General features: G+C 42.4%; 3 protein-coding genes across 16 annotated transcripts in view; all 3 read left to right on the top strand.

Moving 5' to 3' along the window:
• Nucleotides 1-3,670, top strand: part of LOC110982238 (uncharacterized) — a 114,080-nt gene extending 110,410 nt beyond the window's left edge. For all 10 annotated transcript variants that reach the window (XM_087140857.1, XM_022240526.2, XM_087140859.1 and 7 more), the window contains one exon: nucleotides 354-3,670. In XM_087140857.1, the coding sequence (XP_086996983.1) occupies nucleotides 354-422 (69 nt within the window). In that variant the 3' untranslated portion in view covers nucleotides 423-3,670. The remainder of the gene's footprint in view (nucleotides 1-353) is intronic.
• Nucleotides 3,671-4,843: 1,173 nt separating this feature from the next.
• On the top strand, nucleotides 4,844-14,689 carry LOC110982223 (uncharacterized). Of its 5 annotated transcripts, none has more exons than XM_022240500.2 (6): nucleotides 4,844-5,002; nucleotides 7,060-9,471; nucleotides 9,958-10,147; nucleotides 10,890-10,997; nucleotides 12,618-12,797; nucleotides 13,610-14,689. In XM_022240500.2, the coding sequence occupies exons 2-5, from the start codon at nucleotides 7,087-7,089 to the stop codon at nucleotides 12,770-12,772; spliced, it is 2,838 nt and encodes a 945-aa protein (XP_022096192.2). In that variant the 5' UTR covers nucleotides 4,844-5,002; nucleotides 7,060-7,086; the 3' UTR covers nucleotides 12,773-12,797; nucleotides 13,610-14,689. The 5 variants fall into 5 exon arrangements, with proteins under 5 accessions (XP_022096192.2, XP_022096193.2, XP_022096194.2 ...); XM_022240501.2 differs by having other exon boundaries at nucleotides 4,852-5,024; XM_022240502.2 differs by having other exon boundaries at nucleotides 4,852-5,042.
• A 558-nt stretch (nucleotides 14,690-15,247) lies between these two features.
• Nucleotides 15,248-22,093, top strand: LOC110982224 (uncharacterized). Its single transcript, XM_022240503.2, has 2 exons — nucleotides 15,248-17,752; nucleotides 19,638-22,093. Exons 1-2 carry the CDS (start codon nucleotides 16,431-16,433, stop codon nucleotides 19,744-19,746), a joined length of 1,431 nt encoding a protein of 476 aa, XP_022096195.2. The 5' UTR covers nucleotides 15,248-16,430; the 3' UTR covers nucleotides 19,747-22,093.
• Nucleotides 22,094-26,590: the final 4,497 nt, after the last annotated feature.

Below are 26,590 nucleotides of genomic sequence, written 5' to 3'. Positions count from 1 at the left end.
CATTTAGATTTTTGTGGAGTTGGGGGATTTGGTATGATTTGATTTGATTAGTCATGAGACACTTGAGTTTGGAGTTAAAACATTTCTCAGCTGTTTTCTGGGTTTGTTACAGCAGGCAGATATTTTGAGCGGTTTAATTGCACAGTTTATTAGCATTTTTAGGAATTCTCAAAGCTAAAAAATGTTACTTGGCCTTTTTATGTTATTTGTGTGAACATAGATTTGTGGGCTAAATAAATGCTGAGAATGGCAACATGCTGTCAAACACAAGAAGATGCTTTCTTGGAAGAATTGAAAAAAGTGCTGGTTCCATCACTTTATTCTCTGCTGAATTCTTTATCCATTTTCCCTAGGAATTGATGAAGATGGAGCGAGCCTATTCCAAGCTAGCCAGTCCAACTCGGACCCCCGTCCGTCTGTGATAAACCGTCCATATCTTCTACGAGACTGCCATGAAAGTTTGCCGACAAACCAACCTCCTTAACTGAAACCATCGGTGCATTGGCCAAGAAGGATATACAGTGAATAAACATGTTCCGTGTAATTTAGAGCAAAGTGGTTCCAAATCGGCTGGTGGCTTTTCCACAGTGTGTCTCGTGGACCCAGTTTTCTTGAGTAAATCCTCACCAGGGCACCCTCAGAAAGAGGCGACAGACACTTGAACACCGTCAGCATGGCTCACCTGGTGATCCTGCGAAAACCATGATGCATTTGTGCACATTACAATGAAAATGCATTGTGTCCCAGACAAGGTAGCCATCGTGATTGATCACACCGAGTAATCTAATGTTGCAATGTGAAATCTCAGCCCCAAGCTTGTGGTTTCAGAACTTAAAACCCATTGAGAAAAGAAGAAACACAGTTTAGTTACAGCAGACAGCTTTTAGGGTCCTCAACCCTGCACACATTTGTTGTTTTTGCACAAACATGAAGAAAATGGAAGAGAAGAATTTCAGCCACTCACCATCGGGTGAACATTTGTACTGAAAGAATTGATCGTTCTGCAGAGCAAGCACCTCACAGAGAAATTACACTCAATCAGTCGTCACTATTTCTTGTGGCTTTGTGGGAATAGGCAACATAATTATTATTTCAAGACCAGATTTGATACGCACACAACAGCCTTAAGTTTTTCACAAGTCACTGAACGTGACATCTGTATTTTTTTCCACGTGTTTCTCTGTGAATATTTGCAGTTTTTTCTGTCTGCAGTGAGCTAAACGGTCTGTTCACATAGGTAACCCATTACCCCGTTTATTTTGAATTGAACTTTATTATCAACTCAGTGTTTGTGTTTATCCACACTTTTGGATACAGATTTATTTCTTGTACATGCAACATTGAAGAAAATGTTGATGGGATAATTTAAAATTTACTGACAATTTTTTTTAAGTGTGTTTTCCACCATGAAAACTGAACATAAAATGACTTTACGGTCGGCTAACACAGGGTATTTAAAATTTAATTTTTTTCAATTTTTATCATGGGAAAATACAGAGATTCTGTTTGTTTACGCCTGTGTGCTACTTTTAATGTTTGTGTCTTGATTGCTCTTTGTATATAATTTGAAGTGAAAGTTCAAATTATTTCTTTTATATAAAACATTTTAGCATTTTAAGATTTTCCAGATGTGCCTATTTGATTGAAATAGTTAAATCACGGTGCATGCATTCATTTTTTAAAATTACTTTCACACATTCCCACCATGTGATTTACTGAAATTAGACCAAAGCAAAAATTTTAGACTTGTATGTTAATTCGTAAATTCTGTAGATTTCTATTATCTGTCCGATCTTTCATTTTAATGCAAAAAAATGTGTGTAAATACTGAATGAAATTATTTATTCTAAAAAAATGCACGATTGTTTGAATTTGCTGAAGTGTCAGCCCGATTATGCAAAATTTTCACTTTGGAAATTTCCTTTGATGTGAAATGAAAATCAACCATTTTGGTATTGCAGGAAGATAGTATGATTGCTGGTTTGGTTCTGTCGGAAGGACACGAGTTGAATGAGTTCTTTGATTGGGAACTTGCGTGAGCCTGCGTTTTAAAGAAATGCATTTTTACTGTGATAGCGCTTGGTTGTTAAGCTACAAGTTCTGCCGCTGGCTTGTTGCTGTCTTCACAAAAACTGGCAGATCGACTTTTTGGAGTCTTGAATTATATTTTTTAAAAGAAAATGGCGAGTGTTGTTGGGATCACGTGCTTTTCCTTGAGAATTTTGTAAAATGTGATTATTTATCTTGAAACAACTTCCAACTGGAGCTAAATCCACATCATTTGTTCATTGTTGGTGGAACTCGCATTCCCGACGAGTAAATTTTCTTACATTTGAATGGTTTGTCTAACCTTAACGTAGTAATGAAATTGTGATTGTGTTTCTTTTAAAGGAAACCTGCCGTTTTTATCCGTCTTAATTCAAACGATTTCTCCTTCTCTAAACTGTTCCGTGGAAACGAGGTATTGACATTTTAATGACTGCCCAAAAGGCATACATTCATTACAACGGCAGTACCTTTTTACCGAGAAAAAAAATGTTTTCAAGCCTCCAGAACAAGGTTTGGGTCTCCAAAACGGCACTAAAATATTTTTGTGTAACCTTTTTGATTTATTGGAATGTGCATGAACCTGACACGCATTTTATTGTTATCGATTTTATATTCTCAGTATCCTTCAGATATAAGGGTGGATATGGTAACGATTGAACTCGATTCATAGTTGACAAATGCATCTTTTTTTTCACTTCGCATAAATTGACTCACGTGTGCAGTTGGTCGATTTTACTTCCGACCCGTTACAGCGAAGAGAATTTCATACGGCAACCTGGTCGAAGCGATCGTGAGGATGTCTGTTTGAAGCGGAAAGGAAGATTATCTCTCCGAGTTTTCTGTTCACGAAACGTTAAGCTCATTCCAAATAATGCACCTTTAAATATTCCGTCCGAAATAGTTTATAGATATAAATAGTTTATCATACTATGACTCCACTTAATATTGCACTTATCATGACCACAGTCTTGTTCATTGACAATGGCATATATTCTCCAAACGTGTACCACGTCATGATAATTATGCGTTTTCCCGCAGTATTCTTGTAGAGACTCTATTATCGTGAGTACTTGTAGTTTTACTGTTCATATGCACAGACTTCACAAACCAACTAGCTGAAGTTATTTTTTTTCTGGCACCTTAACAGTAAATAAAGAGCCGTTTATATGTTCTCATGAACTTTGAACTTGTAACCCAGACTGGGCCTATTAAACTCTGTTCAGTACCGTTGGTCTTTGTTTTCTCTAGTGCTTAACAGCCACTGAGAAATAACAAAATGTGACTTCGAATTATTTAAGTATGGCATGCGTATTCTATATCAATTTGTCGGTCTTTCAAGCGTATAATTGTACCTTGGTATGTTGAATTCTTGCGGGGACCCTCCTGTCGAGGTTTACCTTAAGATATCCTGAGCGCATTACACTCAGTTGACCATATAATTACACAAATCGAGTTTAAGTCACGTACGGACTGAACTTTTTTTTCGGAGACTGCCTGACAACGAATTGTATTTTTAAACTCAGAATTTTATTTCAAGAATCGTTCAAGAGTATAATGTGATCATTTAAATTTAGAGAATTGTATTTTGATAGATTAATTAAAGTATTTTGAATACGATTTATTTGATTGTTTTCCTCGAAGTTTTTTTTGGTATTTTGTATAAGCGCACTGATCCGAGTAATGCGTGTGCATGTCCGCACACCTGGAGATTGCTATCGTTATCAGGGTTGATTATAATAACGAACTATTTATCATTATATCCAAGTCTGTGATTGTGATTGGCACTGATATACTGTACTTATTCTCAGCTGTGGAGAAAAACTAACTCGAGAAGAAGACGGGTGCAAAGGGAATACGATTCACCAAGTAAGAGTGAAGTCATCAATCTATAGCTGTGGACGTAGGTAGGACTGGATGGGTGTCTGCTAAACGTTCTGTACGTGTGCCTTTCGTTCAGCCAGTTAAATCATGATCTCTCTGTGTTTTAGGGAAGTGACATCTTACATTGTATTTTGCCCACTTGTGGTCACAGTGGTCTCCCTCATAATGACTAGAGCGTGTAGGCAGCGTATAACCGGCAGAATGGATTTCCAGTGTGGGAAGTCGATTTACCGAGACACAAGGGAATTGAAGGGCTCATGTATAGGCCTATCGCGCCGGTACAGACTAGGCTTATCTCGTAAACAGTCCTTCAAGTTTGGGTTTAGATATTTTCGGAGTGAAATTTGCCACAAAATTTCACAATCGTCAGTCCCCGCCACCAAACTGAGCGTAAATGGGAAGTCTTTTGCTGAGATGGGTTTTCCTCGTTCTCACTCGTTCTCACTCCGATTTAAGGGGAGCTAACCACCGTCCGTCTCACACTTTGTCTAACTTAATGTTTGCAGCTTTGCTCGTCGCCCAGCTGGGAAGGCTGATGGCCTTGCACAGATATTTTAGTGAAGGAAATACGTCACATGGGGTCACAGCTGACGACGCGCAGCGCATCTGGGTAAATGTCTGCCAGTCGAGGGAGTTCCCTCAGTGCGTTGCACAAGGCTCACAGGCGGCGGTTATCAATTCGATATTTTTTTTTATTTTTCTTCCTCATTGCTGAAAATATTCTCAATAGGCTACACTTTATTCGCTCATCCAAAATCGCGCTGGGCGACAGCGAAGTTTGCAGCAGTATTTAATACCGTTTGAGGGCGCTATTTCAAATGCCTTAATTGTCCGGCTGTAAAGCCGCAGTCTGATTAATACCCTCGCGTTTAGTGGCTACGGCTTTGGGCTTTGACCTGTGCGTGCATCACGCTACGCGGTAAATAGCTAGTCTTAGCCGTATACGCCAATCTCGAAATGAACTCCTCTCCGACCTCCGTTCCCTTGTATAGCTTGCGTACAGAAACGCGCGGTTTTCATAGTTAAATTTCTATGTTGGCGCCCATTACAAATCATCCAGCAACTGTGTGAGGTGAGCTTGCTGGTGCTGTTTGGTTAGTGTAACTCTGAGTGCAAACGTTTGGCACAATCTTGACTCTTCTTACGCAAATTTGGCCTGGGGCCTACGGCGCGATAGGCCTATTTCATCCCAAGGAATCATCCCGAGTTGATTTGCCTTGACTTGAGTAAATTTTGAAAAAAATCCATTTGTAAGAAAACTTAGATAACTCAGGAAGGAGAAACCTAGGCCTACAATAAATTTACGCAAGATTCAAGATTGTGCAAACATGAATAGTAAATTCGAATACATAAAAGTTCAATTCACAAAATTTATTAAAACTAAGTTAGGCCAGGCATGCCAGGCTTGGGCCTGTAACATGGTAAATGGTTCATTTACCAGCCTGAGCCTGGCCTATACATGTAGTTGATTTGGGACCGAGTTGACTCATGGACAGAGTCGACCGTAAAGCATTCCATATAGGCCTATCAATACCTGTAGGCTGTAGCCTCAGTGTATGCCCTGGTACTGGTATCCGTTAGTACACTGTTCTTGTAAATTATGAGGATACAAAGTCTGCTTTTACAAAGGAATGTAACCCACCTAGAGACATGTAGCCTAAGTTTCCACTGATGCCCTCTTTCATATCATAAAGATTAGGTATGTTTGTGAAAAGAGGATGGGCTTTGATTTTTTTAGGAAAATTATGGGGTAAAATGGCTGGTAGTGTATGTGACATGTCTCGACGAAGTCATGGAAGAGCTGTGAGCAAAGACAAATTGGCAAGTGCAATCTGGTTCCTCGACTTGGATGAAGATTTTTGAGGAATCTTAATGAATCTTGGTATATTCACAATGGCACAGTCTGTTAACGAGCCTGGAAACGAAATGGCATGACCCGACTGAGCAGTTGTCTCTTGCCAAACGCAGATAAAAAAGTTGTATTTTTTTTTACTCAGAAACTGTCAAAATTTACCTAAACCAGAGTTATTAGGATTAAGCACGAAGGAATGGTTGCTCAAGGACAAAATGTCACTTATTTTGTCATAAATTGAACCTTGTTTCCTTATACATGTAGGACCAGGGTGCTGAAGGTAGGGGACAGCCTAGTTCTACTGAGTGGAGCGTTACTTACTATTCCTCTTTTTCAAAAACGGCTGATCCAGTCCAATATTTGAAAAAGAGGCTCCAGTCAGTAGAGCTAGGGACAACCACATATGGACATCTCTAATTTTCCCTCACAGTTTAGTAGCAATCAGAAAGTGACAACATGTCCCACGAGTCAAATTTAGCAATGAAAATACTGGAGCAGTTACAATGTGATTAGAAAGTACTTAACATTTTTCAGACCAGTCTCATATAGAGTTTGTGAACAGGCCGTCAAGTGGTGTCTAGATATGGAACTCTTTCCTTCCGACCAAAGTTAGGCATATAATATCATCAATCTCTGTCCTACATGTATTTTGTTTGTTTAGGAGGAGTCTTATTCTACAGTGATGCAGATGAGTAGGGTTTGTTTGAAAGGTTTATAGCTCTACAAATACTGCATAATTCCATAATTGCTGATTTTTGTACCCCAACATTACGGCATTGGCAGTTAGATATTTGATCGTGTTTGCTTTTCGTATTTTGACGGCATGGCAACTAAACATGTGACCAGATGTACACTTATACACATGTAGAGCTCAGAAAACTCAGCCGATGCAATGGCCCATGACGCGGAGAGACTCGCCAGCAGATATGGTAGATATCCCCATGACATAAACCATACATATTTGAGTTTTTTTCCAAGCAGGAACATTATGTCCCTTGGAACTAGGGACACTGACCTGACTTTGCACCACAGCCGACACTGTGGCAAGGCAAAAGGGGGTCGTGTCTCCATCTTTCTTCTAGGCTCTAGCCACAGATCTTTACCTAGTACCTTGTTGCCATGCAAATCCACCAAAGGGGATAACATACTTATAAACAAATATTGCCAGATATTGCTCAGTGTGCTCTAAAACTTTTGGGGCACTTCCACTTGACTTATTTTGCTTCTTGTTGATATGGCTGATATTTTACTTTGTTCTCCTGGTTCCTTGTGATCAGGGCTCTGGCTTCCAAACATTCAACATCATGGCAGCTACCAAGAAACGGAAGAGGATTCTTCTACCGGAGAGTTCCTCAGAATCAGAACAAGAGGACTGGGATTGGAAAACTTCCGGGAAAGGTGCACTCACTCACAGACTGAGGAGTGTTGCCAATGTCAGGCTAGACGTGAAGAGAATGAGGCAGGAGGAGGTAGATAGTGACAAAGAGGGTGGGGCAGTGAACAAACTCAGCAGTGATACATCTCTGAGCGACGAGGAGGAAGACGGTGACGAATCTGAAGACCACGAGAATATTTCTCCTGTTTATGTGGTTGAAGCCTCTCCCAGAGATGATGAGGAGAATGAAGATGTTGACAGTGATTTGGATGGCGATTTGAAGGAACTGTCTAGATGCCAGGAGCAGAAAGATACGTCGGCCCCTGGTAGTAAAGCATCTTCAAGTGATGATGAAGACTGTGATGTTGCTTCCTCACCTGGTGATCAGAAACCATCAGCAAGCAACAGTGATGGTCATATCGATGACAGTTACGATGATCTTGATGACGATGCTGATAATGATTGTGCAAATGTAGGCAAGGTCTCAGTGCGTGTTGGTGCACAAAAACTTAGAGGAAATTTGTTATCCTCCAGCAACGACGAAGAGGATTCGGTATCAGAAGAGCTAAAGATTGTATCACTACATCCTCCTTGTGCTGGCAGAGCACGTCCCAAAGCTGCAGCGAAAGAGATTTCAAATACCCTGAAGGATGTGAAAAGAAAAGTGCCGGCAGCAGACTTTGAAAGTCCCAGGACGTTGGCATTGAAAAGTCAGATGCGGAAGTCCAAACCTGTCGTGGAGATTGAAGTCATGGATAAGAGACTTCTCCAAGGGCTGTCACCACATCTTGTCTCATTGCCGAGGAGCAGGATCAAGGTTGGAAATCGTAAACATAATGTAGATACCGACAGAAAAGAGACGTCTTCTGTCAAGCGTAAACGTGGTCAGGTAGAGGTTAAAGTTGACAGTTCTGAGGAGGACAACAAGAGCAGTGAGTTTGAGGAGTCTTCTGAGGAGGAATTTTCCAACGGGGATGAAAGCTCAATTAATTCACGGAGGGCATTTATACAGAATCAGGAAAACTGCACTCGAAGCCCAAGAAAGTCTTCCCAGAGGGTGTCCTCACAGGGGATAGTAAAAGGTCTCGAGCATTCCAGCAGTGATGAAAATGAAGAATCTGGCACCCAGTCCTCACCTGACTCTGACGAGCCTCTAGGGAAGGCTCAAGCAGAATTGTCTTCCAGTCAAAGAAATTCCAAGGTCCATTTATCTGATTCTGACAGTGAGAGCGAAAATGAGCTTGTTGCAAGAAGTAATTCCTCCAGGGTCGGTGTGAAGCGAAGATTGTCAAAAGGAAAACTGGGAGAGAACTCGGATACTGAAGATGATTTTGAAACTGGAAGTGAGATAATCACACTTGCCAGTAAAAAGAAAGCGAAGAAAAAGTCTCATTCTGTTGAGAGGAAAGAAAATCTTTTTGGCAGCTCCAAAAGAGGATATGTCAGTGATTCAGACAGTGACTTCACTGCATGTTCCAACAAGCCCAGTCGCATCTCAAAAACAAATTCCCATAGCTCCAAAGTGAAACTCACTGTAATTTCCGGAGAGAAATGCCCAAGGAAACATTCGGCATCCAAGGCAAGTCCCCGTTGCCAATCCAAAGTTCGGGAGACAAAATCTCTGAAGAATTCTGCTCACAACGCAAAGTCAAGATATCGTGCATCCGAATCTGAAAGTGATAGTGGTGATGACCAAGGCCTTGCATCGAAATTTCAGAAAGAGAGTTTGAGACCCTGCAGCCCATCTGCTAGTGACGCGAGTGTTTCTTCTGACAGTGATTCTGATGATGAGCCCCTCTCTTTGAAGAAAAATTTCTTCAAGCAAGATCCATCCGCAAGACGGGGGAAAACCGAGACGCTAGTGGAGAGCTCATCAGAAGAAGAGTATAATGGTGCCGTAGAAACAGACTTGAAACCACAGGATGGAAGTTGGAAGAAGCGGGGGGATTTTTCCAAACAAATTAAAGATTCTAGTAGCAGTGAGGAAAGTGACCGAAAGGTAAAGAAATCAGATTCTTCAAAAGGAAAAAGGAGGATAAGGTGGGGTAAGTCCAGAAAGCTGTCCACAAAGAAGCATCTCCAAGAAGAAGAAACAAGGAAGGAAAGGACAGATGATCAAGAAAACAACAGCGATTCAGATTCCAGCTCTGTCAGCAGCAGTCTGACCATCAGCAGTCTCTCATCAGTTGATGAAGAGGAGGACACGCAGAAAACAAAGCTGAACCAGAAGACAAAGAATGAGAGATCTTCAGGGGAGAGAGGAGATGCCCAGAGTAGAAGAGGTACCTCAGGGAGCGATGGAACTGTAAGAAAGGTTTGAGCAGCCTCACTTCATTACATTGTCAAAATCAAATTTGATTTTGATTTGATTTTTTTATTTGATGAGGCATGTTGTCTTTGTATTGTGGCAAGAAATGTCAGTTTTGAATTTGGGGAAATTTTGTCTGCATTTGTCCTTCGGAAAAATCTCATTGACGGTACTACATCCAGCAAGGAAAAGTGAAACCCTTGTAAACATACACCATGTATGTCAGCCATGTACCCCAGAACATCAGAAGTATCTCTAAGGGTTCAGCTGTTTTCAAAGTGGTAGCTTTCACTCTCACAATAAATCACACTCTCACAACAAATTGCACTGCCTATTCGCTGTCACCTGCACTATCATTTTATCTTGATGCATCCTGGCCAAATTTTGTCAAGGATGTGCATTAGTAGCTGTAATTTAATGCATTTTGTTAAGCTTTTTAGCGCTTGCTTTCAAGGCGTATTATTCAGGATGGTCTTTGATTATGCTGTGCAGAGTTCTGCCAACAGCAGACGGGACACAAAGACGGCTGCCCAGAAACAGAACAATAGCCTGGAGCTCTTCAAGAAGTTTGTCCGACAGAGCGGCCTGCGGGTGGCGTACGTCAAGTTGTTTGCTGATGCCAAGGATGAAAGAGAGAAGATCAAGATCCTTCAGAAGGTTCTCCAGGATGCTGGAATGAAAGGTGAGTGGAAGAGGTGTCCACCACATTATGTTTTTATCCAGCATCTGACAACTGGGTGCCCAGCTGCACATGTCAAAGTGAAAAACGGGGCACACCATTGCCCACATTTTAAAATTTTTCATGCTGTTATATGTTTAACACGTCGACTGTCTACCACAAGTGTACCAGATTCTGCCACTACGAGTATACTCGTAGGAAGTAAAAGGCTATTTCAATGTAAATTGAATACACTGGCATCACCGAAGAACACCACAAATACTCTGCTGGCATTGTCGAGGTGTACATTAGTAGAGTGCTCACGTTCAAACAGACACCAGAAAGATGCCTTAAATATACGTGCATGCGTACAATGCTTGGCAAATGGGAGTGCCCCTTTGAAATTATGTGCACAGTCAATTTCTTCACCAAAATGAGGCCCCCAAATTAAAATTGCCAACAATTTGCCACACAGAAGTCCAGACATCCCTCCGGCTGGAACTTCATGTTCATTGATATGAGCTGATTGTTGCACTGGTGAACACTCCTGGAAGCTGATTGGCGGGAAAAAAAAAAGAAGACAAAATTCCACTCTGGCGGTTATCTTGCCAAACAAAGAAGCCAACTGGAAACCAGAGTCAGTGTGCATTATTCCAAGCAACCTTTGTGCCACGCTATTACAGCAAATTTCTGTGGTAGATCCGTGGACCCGGCCAGTGTTTAGGTTGTCCATATCAGTGATTTTTCCTCTTTGTTTTTCTGGCAGGCAAACCGACTCTCAGGAAATGCTGTCAGCTGAAGGAGAGGAGAGAGAAACTGGCAGAGCTAGCAGCTCTTAATGCCGAAAACATCATCCAGGGAAACTCCAAGTCGGGTGAGTAACTTGTTACGAAGTGCTTTCTACAAGCAACAAATCTGAAACGTAGTAATGATAAAACAATGTGGCTTTGAGCACTAATGCTGTGTCCTAATCAACCCGCTGTGGCTTGGAGTAGCACACATGTCAAGTGGTTACAGCCACTAATCAGTGACTTTCATAGGCATACGTGTTATTCCTAGCCGCATCCGCAAGTTTCGGCCGCACAAAGCAGTAAGTTCCTCCTGAAGACAATCAGAGCACACATTTTTTCCCACTACATCAAACCCTTCGCTAGTTCTTTTTGTGACTGACCTCTGTCCAACCAGCACTTACGAGCCCCTTTTAGTCTTGAAATGGATTCCAGACTAAAATATTTTGTGCACATAATGTTGCATAAAATAGATATCTGGGGCTGAAGACCTTGTGAAATACTGCTGGTGGTCTGTCTAGTAGTACATGTGCTTGGACTGTTCAGCACTGGATTTGTCATTTCATTGGCAGTTAGGGTTAAGCCTTCAAGGGCGGATCCAGGAATTTTTCCGATGGGGGGGTACTCAGGTCGGAGATTTTTTTAATGTCTCATTTTTGCGGAGTACATTGGGACGTCACATCCCCCGTGTGGGAGCAGTTCCTGCGAAGGAGCTTATCTTCTCTGAGGATGGATCAACAACTTTCCCAGCCGTATGGAGGCGAGGAATAACGTATCTCAACAGATGGCGCTCTACACAATGCTTCTCTTATGAGCTGAGCGGCTAGTAGACAATGCTACTCCCAATACGCTCAGACTGTATTGGATACACACGGTACCTATTCTCCTGGGACACAATATCGCCTTTGCTATCAGCGGTCCCAGTCCCTACAAGAAGCATACAGCTTACCATCCTTCGGCCTTACTTCAGGCGAGGTACTGTGCGCTCTATCTTTAATAGCTTCCTTTGATCAGGCTTCTACCTGAGCCCGTGTTCCACAGCATCAAACTGCCCGACAGCAATTGTGGTGCATCTTTTATTGCAGACATTGTATGTGTTGGTATCTGTGACATGCACCCTCTATGTTAGTCCGTGAAAATTTGCTTGCCCCCTGCTGCGTTACAAAATTCTCCTATTTGTAAAAATCACCTTGTACACATAAGAAGAACAGGGTTGAGATTTCTCAGCTTTTTAGCTGATTTCAGCTTTTTTTGTTTTGGATTTCAGCTCTTTTTTCCTCACTGGCTGTGTACAAAAGTATAGGAGATTTTCACAGTTCAGCTTCTTTATGCCTTTTTTCAGTTGTTTTCAGCTATTTTTGTCATTGGTCAATCTCACCCCTGAAGAATCTGTGAGATGCTGTCTTGTTTTTAAATTTGCTTTCGTCATTTTTATTTTTGTCCCTATATTTTACCTGTTTGTTTGTTTGTTTTTTCTCATGGTAGGGGGTTGACCCCCCTCATCCCTGGATCTGCACCTGGTCTTTTTGGCACGGATGTTTTCTCTCTTATTTCTTTTTTTCTGAATAATTTGCCTTGATAAAGAAATTACAAAGGCGTCAAAACGACCTTAAGAGAACTTACAAAGATTGGGGGTGATTGTAGGTACATGTAAAATACTGTCGTTGAAGAATTGAAGCCACAGATTTTATGATGGCACTCAACAGGACGGTCCAGGAGAAGGAATGTGTGCAGCCTCTACCTGGCGAAGTCTCCGGATGGCCGACAACAGGGAAGCCCTAGCCCCAGACGTGCCAAGCCCGTCGACCACTTTGCCAACCTCCGCGGTATCATCAGCGACGACTCATCGGACAGTGACTAAAGCTCTGAGCGGCAGGACATTGAAGGTGTGTGTGTACGCTGTATTGGGCTAACTGTTGATACCCTTGATACCATTTTCTAAAGATCGATCTGGTATTGTAAGCAGCAGCCAAGGGGCAAAACCAAAGTTTTTGCTTGGGGCATTTCTTTGTGGACCCTTTATTGGCTTTCTCAGGTATAAGGCTAAATTTGAGGTCTTTTTATCAGTTTGGATGAGGAAAGAAATGAAATTGTCCAAAACAATCATTCTGCCCTCTTTTAGTTTCAAACAAAATTGGGAGAAGGGACCGTAGCCCTGTTTGTCTACTGGCTACATCAGTGTTTAGCATCACACGTCCTGAGGGAAAGATCACACTGCTGGAGGTTGTTCAAAACATACAGATGTCCATGTCAAGCTGGGAATTTGTGGGCTCAGAACTGGAGTATGGTTTGAAAGCTATCAAGGGTCAGAGAGCAATCCAAACTTCCAAAGCTATGTATTTAGAGGAGGAAAAGTTTGTTTAATTTGGGAACCATTTCTGGAACTTTTGTTCAGCTTTTCCTTTTTTGGGGGTTTCCAAAACTCATTACTTCAACGCTGATGCCCAAGTTGATGACAGTCATTCCCCAGTGCTTGACAAACACGGAATTTAAGACATTGGCATAACATGGACCATTCAGTTATTGTGATTTTGCTGGTTTCATGTTAGATATTACCCTTTTAGGGGGTTATTTTTCTCATATTGCTAATTTAAATAGGAGTTCTGTCTGAGCAACCTTCCCTACTGTCTACCTTTTTGACCTATGCTTTTGCCATTCCTTATGTGTACTGAAGAAGGACTCTGATTTCGGTTTTTAGGTATGATTCTCATGTTTGCTACAGTGGCTGATGAACTGAAGATCTGGTTTGACGGAGAAAAAGATGTTTACAAACTGCAAGTGCACGTAAAGTACATGATGCTGCCTTTTCCAATGTGGCTGAATCACAGAAGTGACTTGGCTCTCAAGAAGTTACACTAGAGGAGAGATGCATGGTTTGGAAACTTTGGATGCAGTACCGAGTGGTTTGAATGTTGTAGGGACAGAAACCTGTTGGGATCTTGAGGAATGCCTTTAACTGATTTGACCTCAGTTGCATTAAGTTTTTCTGTTTTTTGTTAAAGGGGTGAGATTAAATGAGATTCAGTGCAGACTTCTACTCATGTATTGTACTCCTACTTGCTGAAATGCACTGAAACACAACATGTCAAATTATTTGTCAGCTTGAGTTGATGTCATCAAAATTTCAGATCTCATCTTCTTTTGATGGAGGTTGCGGTCCTGAACATTGCCAAATTGTAGACCGAACTAATTGTAATGTCTACCGTGTTTTCTTCAATTGTCCTTATACTGAAGTTGTATTTGCTCACTGGAGCACCAGACTTGTTTTTAAATCTCAGCTCCGTCTCTGCCTTTGGCTTCAGGCTTCATTTTTTTTTTATAATTTAAACCACTACTTTGACATTCTCCAGCTCATCACAGCTTCCCCTTTTCAGGCATGGAAGCATCCATTGGGTGCCAGTGTTGGGAGTATTTCCATGTGGTTCCAGTGTCAAACATTTGAAACGAAGGTGGTGTCTGACTTTCTCGGCTGCGGATTGGAATAACACTGGAGCCCAGCGGTTACAGCTACGGCACATTTCAAGCCTCAAGCCCACGAATTCTGACACAGCTTGAATGTGGAGCTCAAGATAAAGATGGAATTAACTTTGGTGCATGAGCCTCAAAACATCTTAAATTACCACCCTCTTAAGAAAATCAAGTCACTTTGAGGAATCAAAGATGTTTAGAAGTTCATCCACTGTTGAAGACATTTTTTAACGTCTCCGTAAAGTTAATGTTTTATTAACAAGAAGTCATTACTTACCTGTCAATTGAAATTAAATCATTTTAAAAGTTATATACCTAGAAACGTTTGTATTTGTTTTAGGTTATTTTGGAGAGGGAAATTTGTCAGCGGGGCTCAAAATTAGCCCGAGCAGTCCCAGATCCTCCGATATTTCAATATGATTTTACGTACACCCAAGGGGTTAGGGTTAAAGAATAATCCCTGGCCAAAAGTGGAAGCCGAGAGGCTTATTGGTAGGGAACATGTTATGGGAAATAGTTTGCCCACACCTCATCTCTGTTGGTTTCAACGTCTAAATTTAAATCGCTGTAGTCGTTTTAAGGAGCCTTCTTAGAAATGAAACTGACACAGTGAAAAACAGAGAAAGACGACCGCGTATTTGCACATTAGCACTCGGCTGTTTTCAGCCAGGAAAAAAAACCGAATGAAATTCCAGCGCCGTGCATGGAGAACATTAATGACATGATGGATGACAACATTAGCCGTGGAGTTCCCACGTGGGTTCCCAGAATTCATGGCGGCATAATCAGTATGACGTCGTGTCTGGGGGTCCGTCGACCCGAGCTCTGTTTGCTGTCTCATCATTCATCGTGCTCACACTTGACTGTACATGTAAGGTCGGACCGCGCACATCAGAAGCCTGACGTGTGTGTGCGTAGACATGCCGTTGGGAGTTCCCGTGAATCTCAAAAACCTCCAGCTCCAGCTTGGACGGGTCATCTTTGCATATAAATAGAGCGCATCCTTCCAAGGGCGTCTGCTTTTCTTCGAACAAGTTTTCTTTTGTGCGCGCTTGTTGGTTTAGCCTGTCATCTATTCATTGCAGGGGTAAACTGTTTCCTTATGTTCGAAGTCCTGGTGCACTCGGAGCTCATACATGTAAAAGGGTACACACGGACATGTAAAAGACCCCAGCGTTATCGATTTTAATTTGTGGGTAAACTGTGAAGTCTCGGGGGGGGGTCCTTGAATAAGCTATATGCCTCCACGGACGAAGTGAGATTGGAAGTCCAAGTATCGATTAGCGTTTGTGCTGAAAGAAAACGCGGGCTTTGCTTTGGCTTTTCGTCGGCTCATTATTTATGCGTCAAGACGGGAATATGAGTTAAATCGGTGTCTGTGTGGACAGCTCGACGCGCCTGGTTGGAGCTAATATTCTCGTCCCGGGGGGAATAGTGGATTGAATCCGCAGTATTCGAATTGCAGTCATCAGGGCCATGTCAGCATGGAATGCCTTGTCTGCGCTGCTGCCAAGCCTAGTGAATCATGTATGATAAATACGGGACTGTGTTGCACGAGCTAGCACTCAGCGTGAGGGGCGTACAGATACCATCATAATTTTACAGCGCTGTGTGCGATCACCGTGTCCGAGTCTGTGGGAAAGGTACGTTTGACGTTTATTTTTCTCTGGCTTTCATTGTGGCCCGACGTGAGAAAAAAAGGGGACCACTTTTGGGCTTTGTGCATGCATGATTTCGTTGGCTTCAGTGAACCGTGAAAGCTGAGGGGAGTCATGCGTCAGATCCGTGCCGAAAGGTAAGGGGCCGCCATTTTTATTTCGCCCGGCAGGAGTGGTGACTGTCCCGTGTTTCTAGGGTGATTCCCGTCGTGAAAGTTTTAACATTCCAACGCCTACATCTGTCACGAGACTGTCTTTGTTGTCAGGACTTCTTGTAAACCGGCAAACGGATGTGACATATCCAGATTTCACCCGTAGAGTTTATGATGATCGCGTAGAGCCTGTGGTGAATATAGGAGAGGGTTTTTTGCCCTCGCGTCAGATCATATCGCCATGTCGTTCTTGAAGAGGATCGGTAGTCGCAACAAGTCCACGGTGGATCTTCCTGAAGACACCGTCAAAGCTCAGAAGCGAGAGGAGAAGAAGCAGAAGAGGAGTAGCGTCCAGGGGCTGTCCGGCTTCAAATCTCGGTCGGAGGCACCGCCCAGCGAGGATGCGGAAGGGGCGGCAACCACGGACTCTGCCGTCGGCACGTCAGAGTCGGCCAACAGGTACCAGGCATCGAAAGACCGGGAGCGCAAGAAGCACAAGGACATGTCCGGGATCACCATTCCGCCGTCGGGGCCATCGAACGAGTACCCGACCTTCTTGGTGCACTACCTGGGTCGCATGCCCACCCACATGGAGTACGGGCGCGATGCGGTGGAGAAGCCCGTGGAGCAGCTCTGCAAGCTGAGGGAGAAGCAGAAATTGTCCCGGCTCATGCTGAATTTCAACCCAGACGGTCTGCGGTGCTGGGAGGTCAGCGGGCCCTTCCTCAAGACCAAGAAGGACGGGTTCACCATGAGCGTGCCCCTTCATCACATCACCTACGGAGTAGGCAGCAACGACCACCCCAACATCTTCGCCTGCATCATCAGGATGAACGCCGAGCCTGCCCCGGGAGAAGACCAGATGCTCATCCTCCACGCCTTCGTCTGCGCCAAGCCCGAAGTAACGCAGAAACTGACTTACTGGCAGCTCCAGGCCTACATCGAGGCCTACGAGGACCTCAAGCGGAAGAGGATACTGCGGGACCGGCGTAGAAAGGCCATGGCCGGAGCCCACGGGGAGACATCAACGCCAGTCCCGACCATCACGCCCGTACCGGAGGAACCTGCAAAGAACAGCGGTAAAGAAATCACAGAGGTGAAAATCAAGGGTAGGGGCAAAGTAAAGGTGAAGGCGCACGTTGAGTCTGGGGGGATCCATGAAGGACAGAATCCGAACGGGCCGTCCAAGGCCGTGGGCCTTGTCCTCCAAGACGGCTCCCAGGCCCCAGTCTCCCCCTTCCCGTCCAACAATAACACCGTCGAGGAGAGCGATCCCTCGGAGGTTTTCGTGGAGGCGTCGGGGGCCGCCACGGGCACCATGGTGCACAGGGCTCGCATCGTGTCCCGGCCCATGCGAATGGACTCCTCCACCAGTGACGGGGACAACTCGCCTCCGGTCCTTGCCCCGGACAGGTCGAGGGAAGGGAGTGTCTCCTCCTGGGACGGAGAGGGGAAAGCGGACACCTCACTGCAGAAGCGCATCGGGGATCTGGAGGAGTTTATGGAGATGGACGCTGACATGCTGAAGAAGTTGATGGTAACAGAACACCCAACATTAGCAAGGTATCCTTTTCTTTTATGAAATAATAAACATGAAAAGAAAGCGTTGTTTTCTAACCTCAGGCTCTGTGCATTATCAGGGTTAGCATTATAATCACACCGCATTTAAATGACCTACAATCATCAGCCAATTACTTAAATCGATAGCATGTATAATGTCACAGTTTCCGACGCCATGAGCATCAAAACCTTCATGATCATCAACATGATAATTGTGATCCATAAACTTATTAAATATTATCATTAGCATTATCTTAACATTCGGATATGGACACGTTCCTATCCTATCTGAAAGTTAGTTCCCATGGGTATACATGTATCTATCAAGAAAGGCAGTTAACAGGGACAAACCATGAGGATGGTCAAACAAGGGTGTGGGTGGGCAGCAAGGGGGTCATCCTAATGCCCCCTTCAAAAGGGAGCCTTTTCATATTGATTACAGAAGAGGCAATATTTCGTCTGTCTAATTTCCCTCCCTTCTGAAAGCGTGCAAAAGCCCCCAAAGTTAGCCTCTCCCCTCAGAAAGCTAAAGGTCATTAAAGGTTACATGAAAAAATGCCAAAGTTTTGCCCCCCCGAAAAAAAAAATGCTTTACAAATTTTTAGGACAAATGGTATTTGTATGTGTACATACATACGTACTTAAGGATAATGTTCCTTTTTATATTTCGTTGGCTTGACGTTCGGAAGCAAAACATGTATTAGTCATATAGCTATGTCTTTGGTTTGGGTATGTTTAATGATTATTACAACTTTTTAAAATCATGTGATTTGGGTTGTGGGCACCAAGAAATGAATCTCTTTGTATAGACCAGTCTGTCCGCGGCCCTTCTAAAAAAATAATAAATATTTTATAGGATGAACATCAAAGCGATTAACATTTTTACATGAGTTTGACATCCCCTACCATCGAACCCATGAAGGAATTCCTTCCATTCAGCACAGCCTATTCTGCTTTGCCCATATCATTTTTACCTTGTAGGTAGAGAGAGAATATCACTGATCTCTATTTATACCTAGAGATCTGTGGAGAATACCAAGTTACAATACGGCAAGTCACAACAGTGCGCCTCCAAGAGTTTGTAACACGTTGGCCAATCAGAAACGCGCGAAATCTGTCGACCCACTGCGGGTTTGGCTAGGATCGACAGATTTCGCGCGTTGTGATGTTGATACAATACTCTGCTTGTAAGAAGGAACATTTTAGGTCTGAATCCTTTCTTCTAAAGTGTTTTCATTCCTGACGATTCAAGGTTAGTCCCAAGGACATGTTATTAGTGAGATTCAACTGTGTAATACACAAAGCCAAAGGCTGGAAATGGCATGACGCAGTGAATAGGTATTGTCGCTTTAACCATTAATCACTGTACTGAAAACTGGGGTTGAAAGATTTGAGCTGGAAACGGCATAGTGCATGGAAAATCAGAAACTAATTTTGGATCATCAGGGCATATCGCGTTGATCCGGTATCAATCAGAAAAAAGAGACAAGAAAAGTGACAAGGGGAGCCTGAAATTTTCAAGGTCGGGCGCCTCTAATGTGAAAGTCCATTGCCAGCCGTGGGCATGACGAATTTAATATAAGCACCAGCCTTGTCCCGAATCTCCCTAGTTAAAGCTTTGTAGTGATTTAGGAGTCTTCCATAGCGCCATATTCAGGATCTCAAATCTGTCAGCCTTTAATCCCGGGTGGCTATTGAGTTTACATTATTGTACATCGTATACTCTTGCTTCTTCTGAATTTTATTTTCTTTTTAATTATTTGATTTGTTTGTGTTTGACTGGAGCTTGACTGTAATAGACACCGGGTCAAAAGAAGATCCAACCCGGTGAAAAATCTCGATCCAACAGCTGACGAATTCCCCCCCCCCATTCACTTGTGTCTTTCAGGCGTATCTGCTACCGGGCAACCGTGGACACACAAGGAGTCTTCCACCAGGAGAAGGTGGAACTTGGCGGGGAGGGTCAGGGTGCGGAGCCGGAGGCCAGTGACGCTTAGCCTAGCCCAACATCACCAACCGCTACATGCCAACTATAACTGAGAAGACAAGTCCCGAATGAGGCAGTGGAAAGCTTTGCTCCCTTTTCCTATCGGTATATAGTTCTCTCAAAGGGGGAGGGGGTTGTGGCATGGAAGAAACACACGGGCGTAACTACGATGTGAGCAGCCCCCCCCGCGGAAGTAAGAGCGCACAGGTGTCCTTTATTAAAATTTCGAAAGGTGCACAGCCGATGCAGCTTTACATGCAAATATTTTTAGCTTTCAATACCCCTTGAAAAATGTGTGAACACCCAGGTGCCCCCTCAGAAATGTCACTTAACAGTTGTGAAAAGATAACATCCTAAGTTTCAGTTTAATACAAAAAATTGACATGTTTTTCAGTTTTGGAAAAATGACATCGTAATCTTTAATTTGATATCCAAAACTGTTTCTGCCAATCATTTTGGGAGAAAATAAATGTTACTTTTGGCTTGCATTTTTGGGGTAACCCTGTAGTCTTACCTGATCTGATGTCCTCCCCAAAACTCTGCCAGGATGCCTAATAAATTATGAGTGGTAACCCTTATTGACGATATGTATAATTTTTCATAATATAGTTACTAAATTGTTCACTATTCGCTATGCTCCGTTGAAATTAAAAAAAAACTGCTTGTGAATAGCGATACAGAAATTATCTGAAAAAAATTATCTTTCATGAACGTTTCATCCTTTTCATGCTTCACATAATTTATATTGTCTTGATGACACTGCTGTTTGCTCGGACAAATCTTTTTAAGCTATTCTTGGCTCAGTGTGTGAAAAAAAAATCTGTCATTGGTATTCAACGTAGACATACGAGACCGCACAAACCATGGCACTGAAAATATAATCTTTACTTTGATAGTACAGGTAGCAGCATAAACCAAACAGAATGAGCCGTGACATTATTCTATAACATATATGTACATTCATGTTTCAGATTTCTTGTGTGACATGTATTTATTGACATTGAATGTTCCTACTTGTGTAAGGTACATCTATAGGCGTATGTTCATGGCGGTGCATGATAACTGACCAGAGTTGGATTCAATATTAATTATCTGTGTGTGTTGGTGGGCGACCAACATTTCTTGTGAATTTTGTTTTGCTGTCTGAATACCAAGCTTAACGATAAGCCGAATGATGTAGTCTGACAGCTTGAAAGTGCAAGTTGGTGGAATGTCCATACTATTTCAATGAGTGGAAAGAGTGGCTTCCTGTTTGCTGTTCGGAGCAGAGGCGAATTATCCGTTTTAACCAAGTTAGTCCTTCGGAATGAAAAGCATTTAGGTCAAAGTTGCCGGGCAGGGGGATTCCGCTTTCATGTTCGGAATAATGTACGCGCCGTTAAAGGAGCGTGATCATACAGCTGGATATTCCCCAGAAGAATGGACACACGCTGTACATTTCTCTGAAATTCAGTCCCAAAATATCGATGATCCAATACTATTAATCTGCTTTTTCAGATCTAGAAAAGAGTTTGTGTTGCCTTGATGGCTCTTAGGTCTAAACTATTATGCAGTCCCATGACTGTGATGCTCGAAAAGCTGAAAAAACAAAAATTGTGCTCAAATCCAGGATTTGCAATTGCGTTTTTCGGATATTTAAATTGGGCTTGGTTTGGTTTGTGTAGGATTGTTTTTAATTAATGGTCAAAATCTTTCAATGTCTGACGTTCTCAAAATGGTTCAGGTGAAGAGGCAGTATGTCCCATATTTACGGTCTGTTAATCTTTCCCAAACCCTTCGGGTGTTTTATGTGTTTTCTGTGCATCCTAGTATATGCATTGATGAGCCCAATTTCCAATTCTATTTTAGCTGCCAGTTGACGTGACCAATCCACACCAAAAATCGACATGAGAAAGATTTACGTTTAACATAAGGGATTAGTGGTTAAGATGGCCAGTAATCGAAATATTATTTTCTAATAGTTGAAATTCTTTTCTCCATTTTTATGCATTTATTGTATTCGGTCAAAACAAGTTCTATTTTTAAAGGAATGTGGTTTGGTGAGGCGCAAAGTAGTGAAATAATGTCTGTTTTAGCCTAACGGTGCAATTTCTAAGTAGCAATGATACCATACTTTTGTGAGATTTATTTGCCTGTTTTCAGTAGTTGTTTCTGTGAAGCTATTTTTGTAAATCTTTTGATGGTATGTACAGTTCGTTCAGAAAAAATTGCTACAGTAAATCCTTTAATAAAAATGCACTTCTGACCGACCATGCATACAGTTCCAATCAAAAACCGCATCCATGGTTGCAGATCTATCCGAGTAATCCCGGATACTGCATCTGATTTATTATTAAAGGGTCCTTGATGTGAATAGAGTTTATGTACTCGGAACATATTTTGTGCAACTTTCTTTTCCTCTTCTACATGTAAGAAAACTACTATTTCTCTTTGTTTTCTCCTCCTAGCTTTTTTTCCCTGACAAATAACTTAAGGGCAAAGTCGCGGCGGTATCATAACTAGAAAAAGCTGTATGCTGAATTAGCTATTGAGGTTTCTTCTTGAGATGACATTACATTTTTTCGTTAATGTGTGGACAGAAATTGCCATTTGCTTGACTGTTATACAGGATATACCGCAAACGTAAAACGCCCACGCTTGTAATTTCACGGAAGATCGTGCGTGACTTTGGGCCTCATACAAGTACTTAAGCCTCATATAAGTTGCGTGGTAGCCATCTTGTAGGACAGTTCTGGCGTTCCACGGGGAAACCTCAATTGTGCGTAATTTTATGGGAGAAAAACATTGTTTTGCAAATGGCGACCATGCAAACCTTCTATACATAATGTCTGTGGCTGAATAGAGGAAAAATGTTCACTTTTCATGTGTAAATTTTTGAAATTGATCGCTGTTCCGCAAGGCCATGACAAATGTTAAGCAGTTAATTTAAAACCAATATGCTGACTGCATGCGTCTCATTTATCTCCATCTGCCCCGGATGAGCGTGCAAATCGGTGCAGTTTCATTACCAATACAGAGGCCAACGTCGGCAGAAAGGTAGAGAGCTGTGTCGCGTAAATGTCATTTACCGCGTTCACAATGAATGCCTTCGATCTCACGTCAGTAGGCCTATTTTAGAAGCACACCCAAATCTTTCCCTTTCCCGGGCAACACCCTAAAACGTGTTTATAAACAGAAATACGTCAAGAAGGGCGTTAAGAAACGCATGCTTTGTACTGTGTACAGGGTGTATTAACATGACAAAGGGAGTCCTGATCTTGCTGAGATCCTGGCGCAGTTTTGAGTTGGTCCTTCCATGGACGGAGTTCAATGTCTTCAAATTCGCTGGTGACCATTTACGTGTATTATTCATTTGGTTCAAAATTCGTTTTATTAACCACGTTTGGATACCAGTCTTAGTGGCGGCTGTCCAAACGGCAGGAGATCGACGATGTGAACCAGGGTGGCATTTTTTTTAGACAAGAGTGGCTGATTTCGTTTGTCATGTTGACGTTTGTTCAGTGAACAGATGTTGCCCATGTTGGCGAATATTTTGCCCAGCTGTGCCATTTGCAAGTTAATCAGGGAGATTACTCAAGACGTATGTCGAGATCATGCTCACGGGACTTATTGTGCAGTGTGGCAAGCTTAGGAGCGGTGCATGACGTGTGGGACCACCGTTTACAGACGACGACCACGGTCACGAAGCAGGGTGCCAAGCTATGGTTGAGATATTAAATCGCTACGTCAAATTTGTCGTGAGGATTAAGGGCAGAATGCAGATTGTCAAAGCAGCATAGCAGGGGACCGTGACGTCGTGCACGTGAGTTTGTTAACTTTGTAAGAAGATTTACATATCAGACGGGAGCGACCGGTTGTAGACCTATTTTAAGACTTGACATAAATCTTTAACTGTGCGGAACACTTGAAAGGACATCGTGCCTCTTGGAAAATCGCAACGATGGGCTTTCCATCTCTCATTATATTCAAAATCCCCCTACCCAGATTTTGAAGAATTTAGGAGGTGTTGGCCTGTATTTTGTGTTTTGTATACCCCTGTACTAAATGAAACCCCAATTTGTCTAGACCATGAGAGTTGGGGGGTGAAGGGGGAATTCATCAAACCATAGAGCAAAGAACAGATCAAACTAAATCAGGGAGGAGGAGATAGGGTCTTTGGAACTCCCTGGACACTGTGAGAGCTTGACTAAATACATGTATATGAAAAAAGGCATCACGTTCCCACCTCATATAAAATACACCTTGCAGAGAAAAACAAACGGGATTAGCGGGCTCAATGGAGGTGTGAGTCAATAAAAGTTTTCTATGACAATATTTCTACGATCGTTTGCCCATGCATCCATAGGCGGAGGACAGTGAATGTGTCTGTCCGGCCCCTTTTTCCGTCTGATGTCAGAATTCACTAAGTCCCCGGTAAATAAAATAAAAATTAGCGGAAGAATCTGAAGAAAAGGCCAACAGAGGGCGCCATTGACTGCCCGCAAAGTTTGGGATCTGCTTCTTCAAAGACCTGTACGGGCTGCCAACTATTCAGAAAGGTCACCCTTGCCTTATACTGCACAGTTTGCTTCAGTGGTTTTAAAATAGCGAGCATTTTCTTCCAGTAGAAGTGTTCAGCATTCTTTATTTTGTTGTTTGCATGATATTTTTCCACACTGCAAATATTCTTTTGGATGTGTATTTACAGAAAACCCTAGTTTTGCCAAGCATCGGTTGGCAAAGTTTGTATTTGTGACGAGATGACAGAAACGTCTGTTTGCATATACATAATTCAATATTCATGTCCCATCACTGATAGTAATAAGAGATGGTGCTACATGAATTACAACAGAAGTTAAACCAAGACGATCGAAGCACCACTGAAGAACCGTGAAATACAGCATCTCGTGGGTGAGATGCATTTTAAACGGCCATGACGTGTGTTTACTTGAAAAACTTATCATTGGCGCAACCTTCTATTCTTTTTGTAAATATGAAAACTATTTGACACCCCTTTAGGCGAATCATCCTTACAAGTGAACTTTAGCAATTAGTATTGAACCTGCTGTTTTCTGAGAAACGAGGGCGCCTTTGCGATAATGTCATTGCAAGAATTAAGACTGCTCACTGTTGTTTTCTTTTTTTTTGTTGAAATTGTGCCCCCCAGAATGAGATTATTACATCTTACGTGTTAGATACTTTTACCCAGTTCCCTACAGTCATGAACTGAAACAACAACGAGTCAGCAAAGGAAAGAAAATTTAAGACAGGAAAATATCCAGGATGTTAATTATACAAATTCTTTAGCCCAAATACAGCGGGTAGCACACTTTTCTTTACTGTAACCAAAAAGTCACCCAAATGCCCCAATGGCACAACGAAAATCACAGTAAGATTAAATTGGACGCAATTGTGCATTTACGAGGACCGCATTAAAAAGCTTATAAGCTGCGGTAAAAACAATATAATAATGCATGCACTGTCGAATGCACGACCACTTCTCGGTTGCTTTGTGTCAGTGAAATTGAAAGGTGCCTATTTAGCGCGATAATCTTTAACGGCATACATTTTTGGGGAAAGATACAAATCTCCATTGCATTGTTGCAGGTTAAAAGCCTCTAATATGATGTGTGTTTTGTGCAAGGCACTTTGTACACGTTTTCTCGGAAATTCTTGAATAAAGCCGGCTGCGGCACGCATAGCTTGAACATCCCAGCCCGAAAACCCTGTTCTAAGTGGATTGACTTGTGGTCGACTATTGGTTAGAATAGGATTTGTTTCAGGCTATCAGGTCTTGAAGGTTTTCTTTCTCTGCTGAAAATATTTCGGTTTTTTGGAATCCTATTCCCCATACTACAGGAAAAAGCGTGCCTAAAATACGGTGTGGAGTGATTCATATGCGTTCAGACAATTTTCAAAGGTTTGAGTTGCCTTTGGTATTATCAAAATTGTCCATGTAATCTCATTTCCCAGTTCCTCGATCAACTTTCCCAAGTGTTTTTCACGGTTTTGAAAAACATATCAACAGTGCATCCGGTGGGATGTTTCATGTCACTTGTCGCTGTGTTACCCTGCTTCCCATCATGCCTTGTGCGCCACATGCATTACTCAGCATCGGTATACAGTACATGTAAGATAACCATTCGCCTACCACTGTTCTGATATCACTGTTTCTCTTAATGATTTAGCTCCAGCTATTATATCCTCTGGCGGCGCGCGCCATTTCCCGCTGGGGGCGCCTCCAATATTCCGTCATGTCAACCATTATCTCAGCGGCATGCTGGTCTCCAGGGACGTTTGTGCAAAGAAAAGATGGCTCAGGTTTGAACTAATATTTCAAGATTTCGTGGGCGATTTTTTTTTCAGCGCTCTTGTTTTTATTTCGTTAGTGTTCGAAGGGTTTTTATTCATAGTGAAAGACTGACCATGCGCTCAAAGGTGAAATAGGGCGTTATTTCTGTAGTTATATGAAACTATGAAGGACAAACATGTTTTGTAAACTCCTGGCACGACATAAAAGTCTTTTCCTCTTTCAATCCAGAATGTTTTTATAAAGGCAGCTGTTAAATTTTACCATTTGCTAGTAAAACGTTGCCCTCTGAAACCGTAAGAGTAAAGCAATGGGGACTTGAAGTAAACTCACTTTGAATTTAGATTGACATATGTAGTTTGAAAAAGAACCCCTTACAGTGGAAACCTGAGTGAAATCTCGATCTATTTGATTGATTCAGTTTCACTCGAATTTGCGTTGTCCCTATGGCTTCGATCGGAGATAGATAATTTTCATTTGAATAGAATGAATTTTCAACCTTTTGAAATGTAGAGACTACGAACTTGAGCTGGGTGGGAATCTCCCCATTTTATCGGACGGTTTT

This window comes from Acanthaster planci, linkage group LG09, assembly GCF_054643075.1.
Source record: "Acanthaster planci isolate LZ-2023a linkage group LG09, COTS_SCS, whole genome shotgun sequence".
Classification (NCBI taxonomy): Eukaryota; Metazoa; Echinodermata; class Asteroidea; order Valvatida; family Acanthasteridae; genus Acanthaster; species Acanthaster planci.
The sequence above is the reverse complement of the archived record's forward strand: the minus strand, read 5'-3'. Positions and strand labels throughout refer to the sequence as shown.

What these genes read in the sequence shown, in the direction of transcription:
- LOC110982223 (XM_022240498.2), top strand. Translation starts at nt 6,670, where the DNA reads ATGCAATGGCCCATGACGCGGAGAGACTCGCCAGCAGATATG. An exon ending in GAGACTCGCCAGCAGATATG is followed by an intron (nt 6,712 to 7,059) that starts GTAGATATCCCC and finishes CCTTGTGATCAG; the next exon opens with GGCTCTGGCTTCCAAACATT. An exon ending in CCAGGATGCTGGAATGAAAG is followed by an intron (nt 10,148 to 10,889) that starts GTGAGTGGAAGA and finishes TTTTTCTGGCAG; the next exon opens with GCAAACCGACTCTCAGGAAA.
- LOC110982224 (XM_022240503.2), top strand. Translation starts at nt 16,431, where the DNA reads ATGTCGTTCTTGAAGAGGATCGGTAGTCGCAACAAGTCCACGGTGGAT. An exon ending in GAACACCCAACATTAGCAAG is followed by an intron (nt 17,753 to 19,637) that starts GTATCCTTTTCT and finishes TGTGTCTTTCAG; the next exon opens with GCGTATCTGCTACCGGGCAA.